Source organism: Mercenaria mercenaria, chromosome 12 (assembly GCF_021730395.1).
Source record: "Mercenaria mercenaria strain notata chromosome 12, MADL_Memer_1, whole genome shotgun sequence".
Lineage (NCBI taxonomy): Eukaryota > Metazoa > Mollusca > Bivalvia > Venerida > Veneridae > Mercenaria > Mercenaria mercenaria.
Genome location: NC_069372.1, coordinates 72,348,855 through 72,364,698, shown reverse-complemented (window position 1 = coordinate 72,364,698; position 15,844 = coordinate 72,348,855). Strand labels below are relative to the sequence as shown.

At 35.9% G+C, this 15,844-nt stretch overlaps 2 protein-coding genes across 2 annotated transcripts in view; both read right to left on the bottom strand.

The window, feature by feature from the left end:
* Positions 1-2,054, bottom strand: part of LOC123533631 (E3 ubiquitin-protein ligase TRIM37-like) — a 58,795-nt gene extending 56,741 nt beyond the window's left edge. Inside the window, exon 1 of the mRNA XM_045315360.2 lies at positions 1,892-2,054. Within this exon, the coding sequence (XP_045171295.2) occupies positions 1,892-1,963 (72 nt within the window). The 5' untranslated portion in view covers positions 1,964-2,054. The remainder of the gene's footprint in view (positions 1-1,891) is intronic.
* A 6,649-nt stretch (positions 2,055-8,703) lies between these two features.
* Positions 8,704-15,844, bottom strand: part of LOC123534121 (uncharacterized) — a 37,157-nt gene continuing 30,016 nt past the window's right edge. Inside the window, exons 17-22 of the mRNA XM_053520643.1 lie at positions 14,716-14,899; positions 12,776-14,409; positions 11,418-12,349; positions 10,570-10,909; positions 9,829-10,365; positions 8,704-9,185 (exon numbers count right to left, since the gene is read on the bottom strand). Coding sequence (XP_053376618.1) covers positions 10,070-10,365; positions 10,570-10,909; positions 11,418-12,349; positions 12,776-14,409; positions 14,716-14,899 — 3,386 coding nt within the window. The 3' untranslated portion in view covers positions 8,704-9,185; positions 9,829-10,069. The remainder of the gene's footprint in view (positions 9,186-9,828; positions 10,366-10,569; positions 10,910-11,417; positions 12,350-12,775; positions 14,410-14,715; positions 14,900-15,844) is intronic.

Genomic DNA, 15,844 nt, shown 5'->3' with positions numbered 1-15,844 from the left:
TACGTCAAAACCAATAACGACCTTTTCCGTGGTGAAATTAGATTTAGGTAAAAGCACGATCAGGCAATATATTTCATCGTTTACACGATGAAATCGTAAACAAAATAGAACTGAATCATTTTATGGTTTAATCATAACAGTAAAACACGTTAATAAAGCGTAAACACTATATGTTTCATTTTGGCTATCTCGCTGTATTTACACGTCCGCCATTACACTCAATACACGCTAACAGTGCAGTTGGTCGTTTTCGATCACATGACATGAATCAGCCATGTAAAATTTGTGTAAACTTTAGGGTGTGCTGTTTAAAACTTGTCTTTTGCCTTTTATTCACATAAACATCAATTGAATGGAAGGAAAAAATGGATATTCTTTCCAGGTATCTTATAATTTCACTAATATTTTTGTTTTTTAATAGGGGATGAAAATCCCCGAGACGGTAACGTCCATATATAGTTATTCGTCTTTGTTGTCTGCATATACTGAGACAATTTTTTCGATGTTTTCTGGTTCCGGTTTATGTACACAACGCAGACTGGTTGTCTGCAAGAATATCCGAGCACCCTGAATCAGTCACAGAAATTCGTAAACCACGCCAACATGATTCTTTTTCGTAATGAAAACTGTACATGCAACTGAAAAACACTTTTTAAACAGTAAGGAAGTGTAAAGGCCGTCAAGTTTCTACGTGGAGTGCAAATAAACAAACAAAAAATCCTAATGCCAGTGCGAGAAAGCGGTGAATGACGTCACCGTCATGGCTTCCCATAAATTTTGCAAAGTATGATATTTCGCTGTAAAAGGTATGATGGCACTAAATGTAAACCTCACTGTTTAGAGCGAAGTTTCACTTTCTTTTGAGTGTTGATTATTTCCTCGTAAGTAGATATATAAAAGATAAATCCCCATGCTAGGCAGTGCCTTAATTCATATTAGTTAAAATGCGATTTAAAAATCGCCGCCCAGAACCATCACGGAAGGCTCAACACAGAAAAGGTTCTTTCTATGTTGTACGTGGAGGAAAGATATTGACCTATGCAAAAATTATCACAATATCGTGGCTCATGTACAATTAGTTGGACTAATAGAACGGTTACACTTGCAAGCAAGTGACTTTTGGGAATGCTGGAACAGACTTTCATCAGTGCCATATTACTATTTATCATCTGTAATATGATGCTAAATCAGATTTTCTTTAAGGCAAATCATTGCATATGCACTGATCAGCTAAATCTTATTGTATGCCTCTTTCTCGTAATTCCGAGCCTTCTCATTGATCCGAGCCTTTGGAAAACTTGCACTTGCAGCTATTTCCTGTTTCTAAATTTTATGTATGTTGTAAAAAATCATATGACAGATAAACAAAAGTAAAAAGAAAATAGAATTACTTGCATTAAAATAGAAATATACACAACAGAAAATTTTGGCACAAAATTTGCTTATCTAAAATCATTGGGGTAATATATAACCTTCTTACAGAAAACAGAAAGCACTTATTTTAAAACTTTTTTGTCTGCTAACACAATAATATATCTATTCTTAATTTTAACAAAGAACTTTTTCAAAAAAGCCTTAATTTTTCAGAGCAAGTACAAATGATTGCAAGTCTCGGTTTAAACGAGAAAGAATTTGGCTGTTTCAGAGGGTTAGGGTCATCATGTGAAAGCCTAGATTATTCATTTACAAAAATCCTTAGAATTTTTCTTCATGGGGATTTTATAAGTTTAGATGTTGGAGTACCGAACTATAGCAAAAACTCTTTTGAAACTTAAATCTTCTACTGACCAGCACTGAAAACCCGGCTTAGGGGCTCGGAATAACGAGAAAAGGGCATATACTTCTTCCTATCCGAAAACAATGCAAGTTAAAACTTAACATCAGTCAATACCTCAACTGTATTCTGGTCGCTTCCCTGGAGTAAAAGTGCAGCTGGTGGTCCGCTCAACTGACCAGAAGCCATCCTGATGATTTTTATCAAACAATCTACTGAAAATTGAAGTATATCTTTAAATTTTTGACATTTTTGTTTGCATTAGATTCCGCCACGCATGCGCAAGTGGTTGGAGAAGAATAGAGTGAAATGGACTCCATTTCACGAAAGGAAATGTCTAGGGGTACGGATCCGTACCTCTGGACAAGCCTGTTAGGAGTTTTCTAGGGGTACGGACAATCAGTTTTTCTAGAGATTCAGGGTCATTTACATTTCAAATTTTGTTGAAAATGAAAAAAAAAACAAATAACATTTCATTAGAATTCACCTTAAACTTGGATGTAAATGGTGTGTGGTGCACGCGTCTGCGTGCTGGGGGTTTCGTTTTGGGGAGGCTGCGTTTTTGGTGCGTGGCATTCCCTGTTTGATATTTTTCTTTGTTTTTTTTTTGTGTGCGCGCATGTGTGTATGCTTATTGTTCGTCTTGTCCTTATGTGTTGGCTTTGAGTGTGTGTGTGTGTGCGTGCGTGCGTGCGTGCGTGCGTGTGTGTTGTTCGTTTTGTCCTGATGTGTAAGCTTTGAGTGTGTGTGTGGTGCACGCGTTTGCGTGCTGGGGGGTTCGTTTTGAGGAGGCTGCGCTTTTGGTGCGTGGCACTCCCTGTTTGATATTTTTCTTTGTTTTTACTGATAACAACGTTCATCCAATTTGTTACATTTTCTTTCGGACCGTAAATAACCGAGGGACACCAAATAAATCACGAGGATTCGAAATGGCAGAAAAAAAAGATATAAAGAGTAAACAAAATTATGTTAAATATGTTGGGAAAAAACTATTTTTAATTGATAATTAACCCTTATTGTAAATGTTTTTTTACACATTTGGTAGCCGTTACGATCGAGATATATGGGACGTTTTCACAAACAGTTTCTATTACTTAATGTCCCTTAATTGGTTATTAAACAATCAGTTCCGTGCCGATTATCATCATACCTTGTTAAATAGCAAAATAAATTGGTGCATATCATTATGCCTAATTTTTTTCCCCTGCATAATAGAATTCATTTAGGGGATAGATTCATTAATCTAGCTGTTATCAGCAGTTTATTTGACAACAAACTAACCGGCACGGAACAGTGTATTCATTTGGAGTTCCTCGGTTAATTAGGTTTTGAAAGAGAAGATAAACAATCGGGTGAACGCTGGTATATGTAAACCAATTAGATCCAAGTTTTAAGAGAAGACTGGTTAAGACTTATTTGTTATTTCATTTTCAACAAAATTTAAGATATAAAAAACCCATAAATCTCTAGAAAAAGGAGGTCCGTACCCCTAGAAAACCCCTAACAGGCGTGTCTAGAGGTACGGATCCGTACCCCTAGACACTTCCTTCGGGAAACGAACAATAAAATACTATATGTCTGTTATTGCGAAATATTTGATTATTCTTATGTTTGATGTTTGATGTATAATTACAAAAGGAATGCAAATGCGATTATTGTCAAAGCACACATCGTTCTTACCTATGCGGCGTTACAATCACGTGCCCCTGATTAGTCGTGATGGAGCTTGATTGGATTATCACACCTATCGATTATATCATTATTAATCAGTAGTTATTATGCCCTTTCCGATCAGTCGCGTTTATGCATTGACTCAAGATATGTGAATAATTCTTTTAATTTTTTTTGTTAATTTATTTTCTGTTTTAATGTCAAAATGAAATATGAAGAAATAATCAATACCTTCTAAAGGCATGCAGGCCCTTTAGTCTGGATCACCTTCCCCTTAACTGCTACTATTAGTACACGACGGGAACCAGGCTAGCAGGCCCTTTTCCATAAGATGAAATAAGTTTTATTTAAAGTCAGCAAGAAAGCAACATTGCAACATAAATTCAGAAGAGTTTTTGAACCGACTATAACAACATGATGAAAACAGTAAGAACATATTATATAAGTTGTAAAAAAGAGAGACAACTGAAGCAGGTCGTAATTAAAACTATGCTGGATTTGCTGATCTTGACCCATGGGTCTTAAAGCTGCTATAAAAAGATCTGTGTAAGACACTGAAAAGAAAAAGGACACAACTGTGTTTTGCTAGAAAATGGTTTTAAAAGACCTATTATAACCCCAGATCAGATTTCCATCATGTTATTATTAAATTAAACATGGAAAAATAATTCCTTAATTTCTAATTATAAACATATAGCAGGTCCTTTCCGACCAAGTTAGGTCTTTTCCGATCAAATACCACGGAAAGGGCCCTTTCCGGTATCTAGTCATACCGGCGGGGGTTGCGTCACGACGACTGCACCTTGCAGATAATGGAGAGCAGAACGTCTCAGGTCAATTCAAATTGTATTTGCACAATTTATTTGCACACACACACACGCGCGCACGCGCACGACAAGAGCGCCTCTTCGTCGTGTGGCCCGGATGTAGTTGTACCCTGATACAAAACGATCTTCTAAATTCAGTTTTCTATCATTTATTTTTAATAATATTGTCATTTCAACTAAAAAAAAAAATAGAAATTCCTTAAAATATAGACAGGGTACAGTTATAACTGAATGCTCTTATCCATGGTTATAAGAGCCCGCCCGCTTAGCTCAGTAGGTAGAGCGTTGGTCTACGGATCGCGGAGTCGTGAGTTCGATCCTCGGGCGGGGCGTAGGTTCTCCGTGACTATTTGATAAACAACATTTGTCTGAAATCATTAGTCCTCCACCTCTGATTCATGCGGAGAACAGGTTAACTTCGTACTGGTACAGAATCCAGGAGCACTAGTTAGGTTAACTGCCCGCCGTTACATGACTGAAATACTGTTGAAAAATGGCGTTAAACCCAAAACAAACAAACAAATATCCATGGTTATAATTGATGAAATAGGAGCGCGGGATGTGCGTTATGAACACTATTGTTACCGTATACGAAAGAATCATATATTCTATGTTCCATGTTCTATGTTCTACTGTTCAGCAACCGTTATCGATTATGACTAGCAGGCGCGTTGTCAGGGATAGCTGTTAAAATAGTATAAAAAAACACTGAAATTATGTGCATCCCAAAGATAAAGTAAAATAACTATTTTGCAGACAAGGTTAAAAGTAAAAGCAGAAAGTTGAAATTAGAACTGATAGAAGGATGGCAGCTGTCCAGCAAATATCTCTAAGCTGGGACTAGCTTGAAAAAACAGAGAGACTGTTCTACAGACATATACTTCTGGGGGAAAAGGAGTTTGCATGATAGTGTGTCTTTGAATACGGTATCAAATAGTTCAGGTTTCTAGTTCTTCTAAGGTGACTATGGTCAACGAAAACAATGTGTTGTTGGATATTGTTCAGCATTGCAACTGCACTGGTCTCACGGCGTTGTTCTAGGGTTTGCCAGTTTAGTTCGTTTAACATTTTGGAACCACTACTGGTGTAACTGTAGTCATTATAAACATATCTTGCTGCAGATCTTTGAACTTGTTCTATTTAGAGGGTTAGGTATTTTTGCAATGGATGCCATATGGTGGAACAGTACTCTAACAGGAGTCTAACATAAATTTTATATGCAACCTCTTTGACTCCTTTATCTGGGGTTTTGACATTTCGTTTGAGGAGTCTTAGGGAGTTTTTTGCTTTGGATGTTATGTTGTTGATATGGTTGGTCCATGATAGGTCTTTGCTGATGGTTACACCTAGATATTTGGCAGAATCGGCCGATTTTAACTCGATGTCATGCAGCTTATAAGGAAAGATTACAGGGTTTCTTTTGCGACTGATTCTTAGGACGATTTGATAAAAGACATTGTGTCTGAAATCATTCGTCCTCCACCTCTGATTCATGTGGGGAAGTTGGCAGTTGCTTCCAGAGAACAGGTTTGTACTGGTACAGAATCCAGGAACACTGGTCAGGTTAACTGCCCGCCGTTACATAACTGAAATACTGTTGAAAAACGGCGTTAAGCCCAAACAAAGATTCTGAGGACTTAACACTTGTCTGGATTGAATTCCATGGGCCAATCAGACCCCCAGGTTTCGAGGCTAATAATGTCTTCCTGTAGAGTTTATTTCTATATGTATTAAGGACTTTTACGTTTTGCAGAATGGAATAATATGAAAAAACCATCAGTTCCAATTTTATTTTTATAAAAACGGTGTCCCGGGGTTCGCATACCGCATAATAGTGACGAAACAGACATCCCGGGGTATGCTTTATGAACAGTATAGCGTTCTTATAATATTCTTGAATTTATGCTTTATTTATTTCAGAAATAAGTACATCTAAATAACAAAATAAGTCTTTCCAAGCTTTCTTAGGTAAAGAATGCAGTTTATGCAGTTTAATACTGTAATCGCGAAGAAGAATCGGGCGTCTCGGGGTTCGTGTTATGAGTCTGCTACTTATGATACATCTATATTCATGCTCAATTTATTGCTTAATATGTTAAAGCTGTAATAAATCAGTTTAATTCAAAGCATTTAATAAAAATAAAGTTATCCCGGGGTGTCCCGGAGTGTTTACACCGACCGACTGTAAGTTCATGCATGCATATAGCTGATGTCAAATAACGTTTCTGTTCACGAGACAAATATATTACCTACATCAAATTAAAAAAGAATTTTCAAAGTTAATGGTGAAAACTTTTAAAGCTGCACTCTCACAGTTGAACAAACAGTACAAAATCATATTATAACATACTGCGTACATCAGAATGAAAACATTAATTACAACACCGTTTACAACATTATGGAAAGCCCTTGGAAAAGATTCCTACCTTTTGAAACACGAACTTTTTGAGATCAAACGGCAAACATCCACATCGATAATGGCAATACATGACTTATACTATATTTTCAATAACCCTTTAGAAGTCGGTGAGTCTTTGGCAGGGGGCTTAAAGGCCAATATTGAATTTTTCATCCTTGTACCCCCATTATGCTCGTTTTCATATTATGGGTAAATTTGTAAAGTAATATTGGATTTCTAATTTTCGAAGCGATGATTACATTTTTGATGGGATTCAGATTCTTGTTTTTCTTACTCTCGAACGCTGGAAATTCGCTCTCCGTTGACCCCGAGAAACAAATTTTTTTCGAGAGAGGTCCCATTACTCCCACCAGCATGAGGGGGACACCCCTGCCCCACCTTCCCCATCTGGACCCCTCCTGGGCAAAATTCCTGGATCTTCGCCTGTATAATATGTTTAAAATTGCTTGTCTCTGACCATGAGCCGATTAAACTGTTTTAAAGACCGACAAACGGACATACATACATACAGACAGACAGGCAGATGGTCGGTTAGCATTCATTTATATTTTCGGTATCGCGACAGGGGACAAAAAGAACTAAGATAAATTTCAGTTTGTACAAATACTATAATAAAATCAGCAGTTGAAAGAAGTAACTTTATAAATTAATGCGCCGCCGTGGTGACCGCCATTTCGATATTTTGCAATTGACTTTATTATTGCTGAAACATTTATCATATTCTTACTCCTCAGATATGAAATCATTTGAATAGATCTATATGAAATGTAAACAGGGGATATTTGACGCAAGTGGGTATCTAGATACTTTACATTTGTATTGTATACCAGTATTGCTGAATTCTGTACAACAACAAATTTGCAGCCCGGAAAAGATAGACAACTTCTCCACTCGAATCAGAGGTGCCAGACAATCACATCATGTATATCTGTCTAATTGTTAGGACGGTTATTCAACTCGTCGTGGCTAACTCGCGATAACTCATTTCCTAATAGTTTATTTTGCCTTCTGAGTTAACTATGCGTGTATGTGCCCGGTGAAGCTTTTTGATGACCAGCCCTCAAAATCTGAAGAATGGGACGGCACTTTAGTTTTTCCAAATATCTGCAATCATTAGCGGCAGTGTCAAAATGGAATAACCGAAAATAACTTTGCTCGTAAGATAAAACGGAAGTACAAATTGAAAATGAATTTTAGAACCAGTTATGACCTTTTATAAGATATCTACCATCTACTATGCAATTCTTTTGTTAATAAAATCCCAATATGCGTGCTCTTTTACTTCGACTTAATAGTCTTTAGCTGGGTCCGGAACTAAAGGCTTTTTAAAACATGAATCAAAATGGAATCGACGGGAATACTCTGCAATGGGCTTAAGATTATCAAGGTTATTGCAATCTAAAAGTATTCACAGACTCTTCATTATATATCTGCTGGTGTCCCAAAGGGCTCTGAAATTTGATTTATTTTATAAAGTCAGTGTCAAAGCATACAATGCAATTAGTATAAAAAGTCCTCTTGTAAACAACTATCTTTTAGTCACTCCTACATTTTGCATATAAATCGCCGGTCTATAGTTTGTACTACCGATTGGTCTATAGTTCGACACTAAATTTTGTGTTGTACTAAAGTCGAAAAATTTCTGTTTCTGTAACACTTACTGAAAAGATTGCCTGTCAATCGATTAAAACTTTGATCCTCAATCCTTCGAGCCTTGGGCAATAGTTTTGATTATGGCTTGGCAAGTTATTCAATAAGTATGTAATATTGACCTTAATTAATGGTCTACACAGTGGTTCATTATAATAAATCATAATGAAACTGAAACCGGCTTGTTGTGAATCTATTTCTTTTGACTGTTATGGCAATCATAAAAACTAATTTTTCACTTTTATGTTTTTTAGATTAGGTGGTAAATGCTTGATCGTATTAATTACATTCTATTATTGCTGGAAGTAATTCAATTTGAACTAAAATATTCTGAAAGGCTTTTTAAAAGTACTAGTCTTACATGTCATTTTTCATTTATTATGTATTCTGATTAAATATAAGTATACTATGCTAATTACATCATTCTGTCAATTGAAATAGAGAAATAGAGAAAATAAACAAAAAGACATTTAAAACACAAAATTTAGAGTTAAAATATTTTAAATATAAATGATAGTTACACAAATTATCAAAAGTAAAATTTTGTTCGGAATCATTCAGCCAGTTTTGAAGCTGCTGTAAAAGGCCTTATAACGTCCTGTCGCATATGTGCAGATCAACCTCACGTGTATCTCCTCCAGGTGTGGTGTAATTATGGTAGACTCAGGCAGCGCTAGCGATATACTAGGAGAGCTTGTGTAGTCTATGTCGGCGATGTCGTTTATCCCAGCCTTTGTTCCTACCATTAAACTATAAGACAAAGGAACGCCTTTGGTTGTTGTAAACACTCCACTCCAGTTCATATTCATTGTATTTCCACTTCTTGCCATTAATATACCATACCCTAATTGAATATAAAACATCATTTTATAATGTTACACATCACATATACAATACAGTTACACCTGTGCTAAAAACAGTGGATGGAGACCGCGTGGCTCTCCAGAAATCCAAATGAAACCTTTTGGTAAATTCTAATCATTGTATATAATAACACCAATTACGCTGCTTTTCATGTTATGGTCTTTAAATACATGTTTAAATGTAGTTAAAATAGATTTGTTCTATTTTGGTTTTGTTGAGTTTGACATTGGACACCGACACATTTATAAGTCGTGTGTCAATTTCCAGCTTTGATGGTGGAGGAAGACCCCAGGTGCCTCTCCGTGCATTATTTTATTACGGGCGGGCACCTGGGTAGAATCACTGTCATGACCTTCCGTAAGCCAGCTGGATGGCTTCCTCACATGAAGAATTCAACGCCTGGAGTGGGGCTCGAACCCACATCGGTGAGGGACCGGTGATTCGAAGTCATCGACCTTAACCACTCGGTCTCAGCGGCCCCGTAGTTAAAAGAGATGCTAACTGAATATTTATTTTTAGAAATAGTAAACACCGTAAGTTTAAGAGTTGTGATGTTTCATTACGTAATTTATAACCAATGGAGTTAATTCTGAAACATTTTATAACATTTATGGTGCATTTACCTGTAAGCAATGGTGAATCGCCTTCAATAATTAACATCGAGCTCACAGCTTCGCTAGTCAAGTGTCCAACATTCGTTGCTCGGACTTCTGCTGTGAATTCTCCATTTGGTAAATCGATTCCTTCGATAGTTACCATCTGCCTGTCTGTTTTTCTCCAATCAATAAACGGAAATTTGCCCTTAAGAATACGATATTCGAAGTATGCAAAGCCAGACGGGTCGTTAAAACCATCCCATTTTAGCTATAGGCAAGATGTGTTCGACTGTATTGCTAAGTGTTCATTTTTGGGGGATGTGTATAGTGATGCCTCGTTATTGACTGGTATGAACATCAGTTTCGCCTTGTCCGTGGTAGGATTTTTAATCGATACAATTAACGATTGTGTCGATGATTCAGTTGCAAGTTCGACGTTATTCACACATTTGACAGTGACATATATGACATCTCCGTGAAAGGACGGAAATTTCTGAGATACACAAGAAGTTTCATATTGCGATAGCCATGTTTGCTGTATATCGTATAGTTCTGGCCCATGACCTATAAAATAAAATAAATGTTAACGATACGTTTCTATATCTAGCCTCACTGAAATTGTAGTTGCCTCATATTATCATGTGTATCATGAAATGAGAGTAATAAAGAATTGAATTGAATATAAATATACACATTACATCAATAAAGAATATTTTGTCTTTAAACTTCTATAAAATTCATCTAGAAACGTGTAAAATCGTTTCTTACCTAAACAACAAAGACAATACTTAATTCCACTTTCATCGTCTGATACTTTCCAATGAGCTGTAACAGTGGAATAATACTCATATTTGCCAGTAACATTGACTTGCCAGCTTCTAATGGAACCTTCTAAATCGCCTATTGATGGGGAAGTATGGTCAATTGTAATTGGTGTGGCATGAAAGACAGCACTTAGGCCTGCTAGATTCTCAACTACTGCCGTCACGTACACAGGACTACCATGTGGGATATTTGCGTAAATCAATCCGTGTTTGTTTCGATGGTGTACAGGGGAGAGTGGTTGTATCTGGAATCCTCCGAATGTCGTACCAGCACCAACCGCTAGCTGTAATTTCAAAGGTTATAATAATATCATTGAACATTGCAGGTACATTAATCAGACGACAAATTTCTTATGAAGCATTGTTTTACTATGTATTCAAACATCGAATAAAGGGAAATTGGATTAGTTCATATCATTGATCATTTGTTTAAAATCTTGCCAGAAAACAACTGAAAACTATATTTTTGACAATTTCGATGACAATGATTCTTCTTATTCTACGTTGTTGTAAAACTCCTGTATTTTTGTGAACATATATTTCTTAAAATGAAGGTCGGTTCGGAAAATTGTGTCAATCTTTATTGTAAACGTATTAATCTGTGTTACAGTTCATACACATTGGTATATTAGTACTACAAAAAATACTGAACTCAATTCGTACTTTTTCATTCTATTTGAAATTTCAATGACATGCGCTGTTGATCGGAAATAAAAACGTCTAAATCCCAAATAAGAAACTTATCGTTTTAAATGTTCTTCAAAGATCTCATTAAAATTATGTTTTTATTACCCTGTACAAAGAACTCTCTCTGTCTATAACGACGATATTAACAGCTACACTTGAACGAGAAATCTGCTGCAATAAAACGGCTGTGTCCATGTCCTCTATCACTTTGTTACATTTGCTTAATGCAACAGAAACTGTTACATTATGAAAATGTTCCATTTCCAAAGATATATTAAAAACACCTGAAGAGGACGCGAGAAAACTGTATTCAAAACTAAGAGAGCCATCATGTTTCCGTGCCATTGGGAGAGCCATGTGAAATCTATCAATATGGATTATAATTTTGGGCGTTTTTATCTCATTGTACGTTATATTACCGAATATTTTATATAATTCATTCACAGTCAGGTTTTCTTGAATTTCAATCATATTGTCTTCTTTATTTCGTATATACTTGGTATTTTGCTCAGTGAGGGCATAGTTTAGGCATCTGTAGCCCTTAGGCGGAGTTGTGTCGATTGTTACGCCTTTTGAGATGACGATATCGCTTGTATGCCTAGCATTATCTTCAGCTTTAACAACGCCAAAGTAGGTCATTCCATGTTGTAAAGACATATTTTCAAAAGTGTACTTTGTTTTCAAACCAACTTTTGTGAAGTTAACCGAGTCAGTTTTTACATATGAACTGGTAACGACAGCACAAAAGTAATTACGAATCCCAGAGAATTCATCTTGAAAACCCTGCCACGAAAAACCGATACTTGCTGATGATGGCTGAAATGGTTTGTTTTTATGTTTTAGAGTATTGAAAATAACACCAGATATAGGATTGTCCATATCTATTGTAAAGCCGTCAGACGTTGATATAGTGTGTAATCCAACGCTGTTATATGCTGACACAGTAAAAAAGTATTCAGTACCATGTGACAATGTGGTATTTTGTAACGTAAAGCTCGTATCCAAATTCACATTTGTGGTCCGAAGTATATCGTCCGCTAATAATACAAAATATAAGATGATAAGGATTAAATAATAACAATCATATTCATAACAATAACAACAGCAATAATAAAATGATAAAATAAAAATACTGATAATAATAACAATGATTGATTTAAGAAGATATCACATATGGCTAGAAGCATCCAGACTTGGTCCTCAATACTTAAACATACAATACAATGATTTATAAAGTAACAATATTGTTTTTATGCAAGTATGAAATAAAAAGAAAGATACAGAAATGAATTAAAGAAAAGAGAATATAACAAATATAATATCACTTACTTGCGTCAAAATAAAATGAATCTTAAATAAAGATTTCTAGAAAATCAAAAAAGAGAAAACCATTAAGATTTGTAAATTTTAACAATTTATAATTAGAAAAAAATAAGTTCAGTAACAACTATCTAAGATCTCACCATATAGAGAAGTACCAAGAGAAACAGTATAATATATGATCTGTCCTTGCTGATCACTAAAAACTCCTTTCCAGCATGCAGTAATGGTATTCATCCAATTAATGATGTCGAAGTCATCAATGCATAATTCATTAGAATCAATAATAAACCGGCCTCGTTTAATAGCTGGTGGTGTTTGATCAATTAAAATGGGATTGGATTTATACACGACATATTTCTCGAATGTCAACCAAGCCCTTACATATATCACATACTTTCTAGAATGAATAAGCGACCTATTTGTAGGCAGGCAATGCACAAACGAATTTCCCAGACCAATATCCTTCCACGGAATCTCATGTTTCAAATCAAAAACACCTTCGCCTACTGGTTGATTGAGTAACCCAACACTCCACTCGAAGCGAAGAATGTCCATGGACGAACTGTTCTGTCTATCAATGGTCCATATTCCAGTCAAGCAGGCAGACGATGCGGTTATATTGACATGTTCTTCATTCAATCCTCCGTATACTTCAACCCGAGGTATGAGTGTATCTTTGGATGAACTGTTTATTGAGTTACAGGACGTATTTACTTTTGCTTGCGCACAAGGCTTGCCTATTATTGCACACGTGCAATCCTTAGTGCAGAAATGAATATCGCAAGAGTGTTTTTCAAGTTCTAACACTCCTTTCATCGGCTTTTGTTCTGTTGAACGAGAGAATGACAATGCGTTTACCGAAATGCGGGCGACGGAACTGTTTAATCCAACATTATTTTCGGCCCATATGGATAAAACGATCAGGTCATCTGGCTCAATTAGTTCTGTTGCAAACAAAGAATGTACATGTTCGGTACTTCTGTTTGATGCAGCAACAACTGATACGCCATTTGTTAGTTCATTACCACTATATGTGCGGCTGGCAGTTATGTAATATTTACTTATCCCCGATTCCTGATCGTAAAACCCATACCAAGTTAATGTTAAGTTTGATTTGAATTTACCGTTTGAGTCCTTAAAATTCTCCCAGAACATAGGTTGCTTAAACCCACCTATGTGTGGAGGTGTAGAATCTATGAGATGACTATCACTATGTGATGTTGTGCAAAGACCTGCTTGGTTACAGGCAGTGACGGCAACAAAATATTTATCACCATTATGAAGCCAGTTTATGTCATTAAGATTAATCGTCAATTCATTCTGAGACCCTAGATGAATGTTTTCAACAGGGGTATGACCTTCATGGTGTGTAATTAAACTTACTTCATGACTTGTGATTGGACTTTCCTTATCGTAGAATTCCCAGTATATACTTATTAAAGACTTTTCCCATTGTCCGATACTGCCAGGTATACTTTTGTATTTAAGAAGAAAGTTTGGTTTGACAGACAAATAGGGAGGTGTATCATCGATACGAAAGGAATCTGATGTCTTAGATACATTCATGCCTACTCTATTATACGCAATAACTGTTGCATATAAATCCGTATCGTTTGGAAGACTGAGACCAGTTTTGACAATATTAGATTGCAAAAGACAGTTGACATTTGACAATATGTTACAAGCCTGCCGACTTGTTCCAATACACATTTGGTAGTAATCTATACTTGATTGTGGATCTTCAAAGCCTGTCCAGTGAACGTGCAAGGATGACCTTTGAAAATGATTCGAAAATATATTTGAACATTTTTAATTTTTGAAAATATGACCATAATGTTTAGCTGCCAATTCAAGATTTTACAGAATATCTATGTGATAAATGAAAGTAAATAAAACCTTTAATGTTATGTATGTAACAGTAGTCCATTAAGAGAGAAACTTATTTAGGAAGGAACATTACGAGGAATATAAAGTAAATGTGACAAAACAAAACTTTTACCGACATTTTAAAATCTAATCAGACACATCTAAAGCCTCACAGTTTAATAAAATGTTCTTACTTAAACGAACATTTACTTACGTATGTGACAAGTACTTTCGATGGAAAATATCTGATCCTGCTATTACGATTCCTTTTATAGGTGGAGAATTGTCTAGTGTTATCCCATTTGATGAACGTCTTTGACACAGCCCTGCTCCATTACAAGCCGCAACTGTTATATAGTACATTTGTCCATCGTAAAATTGACCGTTCCAGGTTATATCTGTAAAATACATTAATATATGGTAGAAGGGCATAAAAATTCATAATTCGAAAGCCTTTACTTTTTGTATTTTTTACACCTACATTTACAATAATGCTAGATTAGTATCTATATGTTATAAGACCTGAATACAGTTTTAAATCAGACCGTTTGTTTGCAAGTTACGAGCGCTTGATACAAGAGCTTAACTTACATTTTGTCAACTATACATACTTTTAGTTATACATAAAGTTATTTTTTGAGATCAATGTGCTCTTTAGAAATCGTATGCTCGTACATTTCTCTCTGAAGACATCGGGCCGTTGAAATCGGTTGTCTCGATGCTTAAATAATCACTTTATTTGCCTAAATATCTGTATGAATAGCTCAAATGGATTATTAGCTGTGCCTTCAGATGTCTGCCTTAGGGAGATTAGGGAGAATTTTGTACTTGTAGCATGTGTAAATATTGAGTTCTGCTCAACCCGGGGCTACAGGGCGTGGACGGCAGCATGCATTTCCACTACCGTCCATGAACGGGCTCAATCAAACCGAACCTGCAACACTTTTCGCTTTTGCCGTGCTGAGCGACCTGTGGATATCCACTTTTTCTATTTTATTACATACTATAGACTGGGAAGGTTGTATAGTCACCAGACTTATTGGCATTGTATTGTAGCACTTTATACTGTTGGAGATAATGTTTTTTGTTATTAGTATTGTCGCAAAACAACTAACAAAAATAAATAAGCTACCGTAAACGATTACTAGATGAAAGATATCTATAAACATGTATTATAATACATTTTCATTATGATATAAAATATCTTTGTTAGATTGTAAGTCAACGTAATATTCATGCGACAACTTAACACCCCAAAGTGTGGTAGCAGACAAACCCGTTTGCCTCTACAGAAGAATAGGTAAGTGTAGATTAAAGCACAGAACACCCTAAATACAACCGTA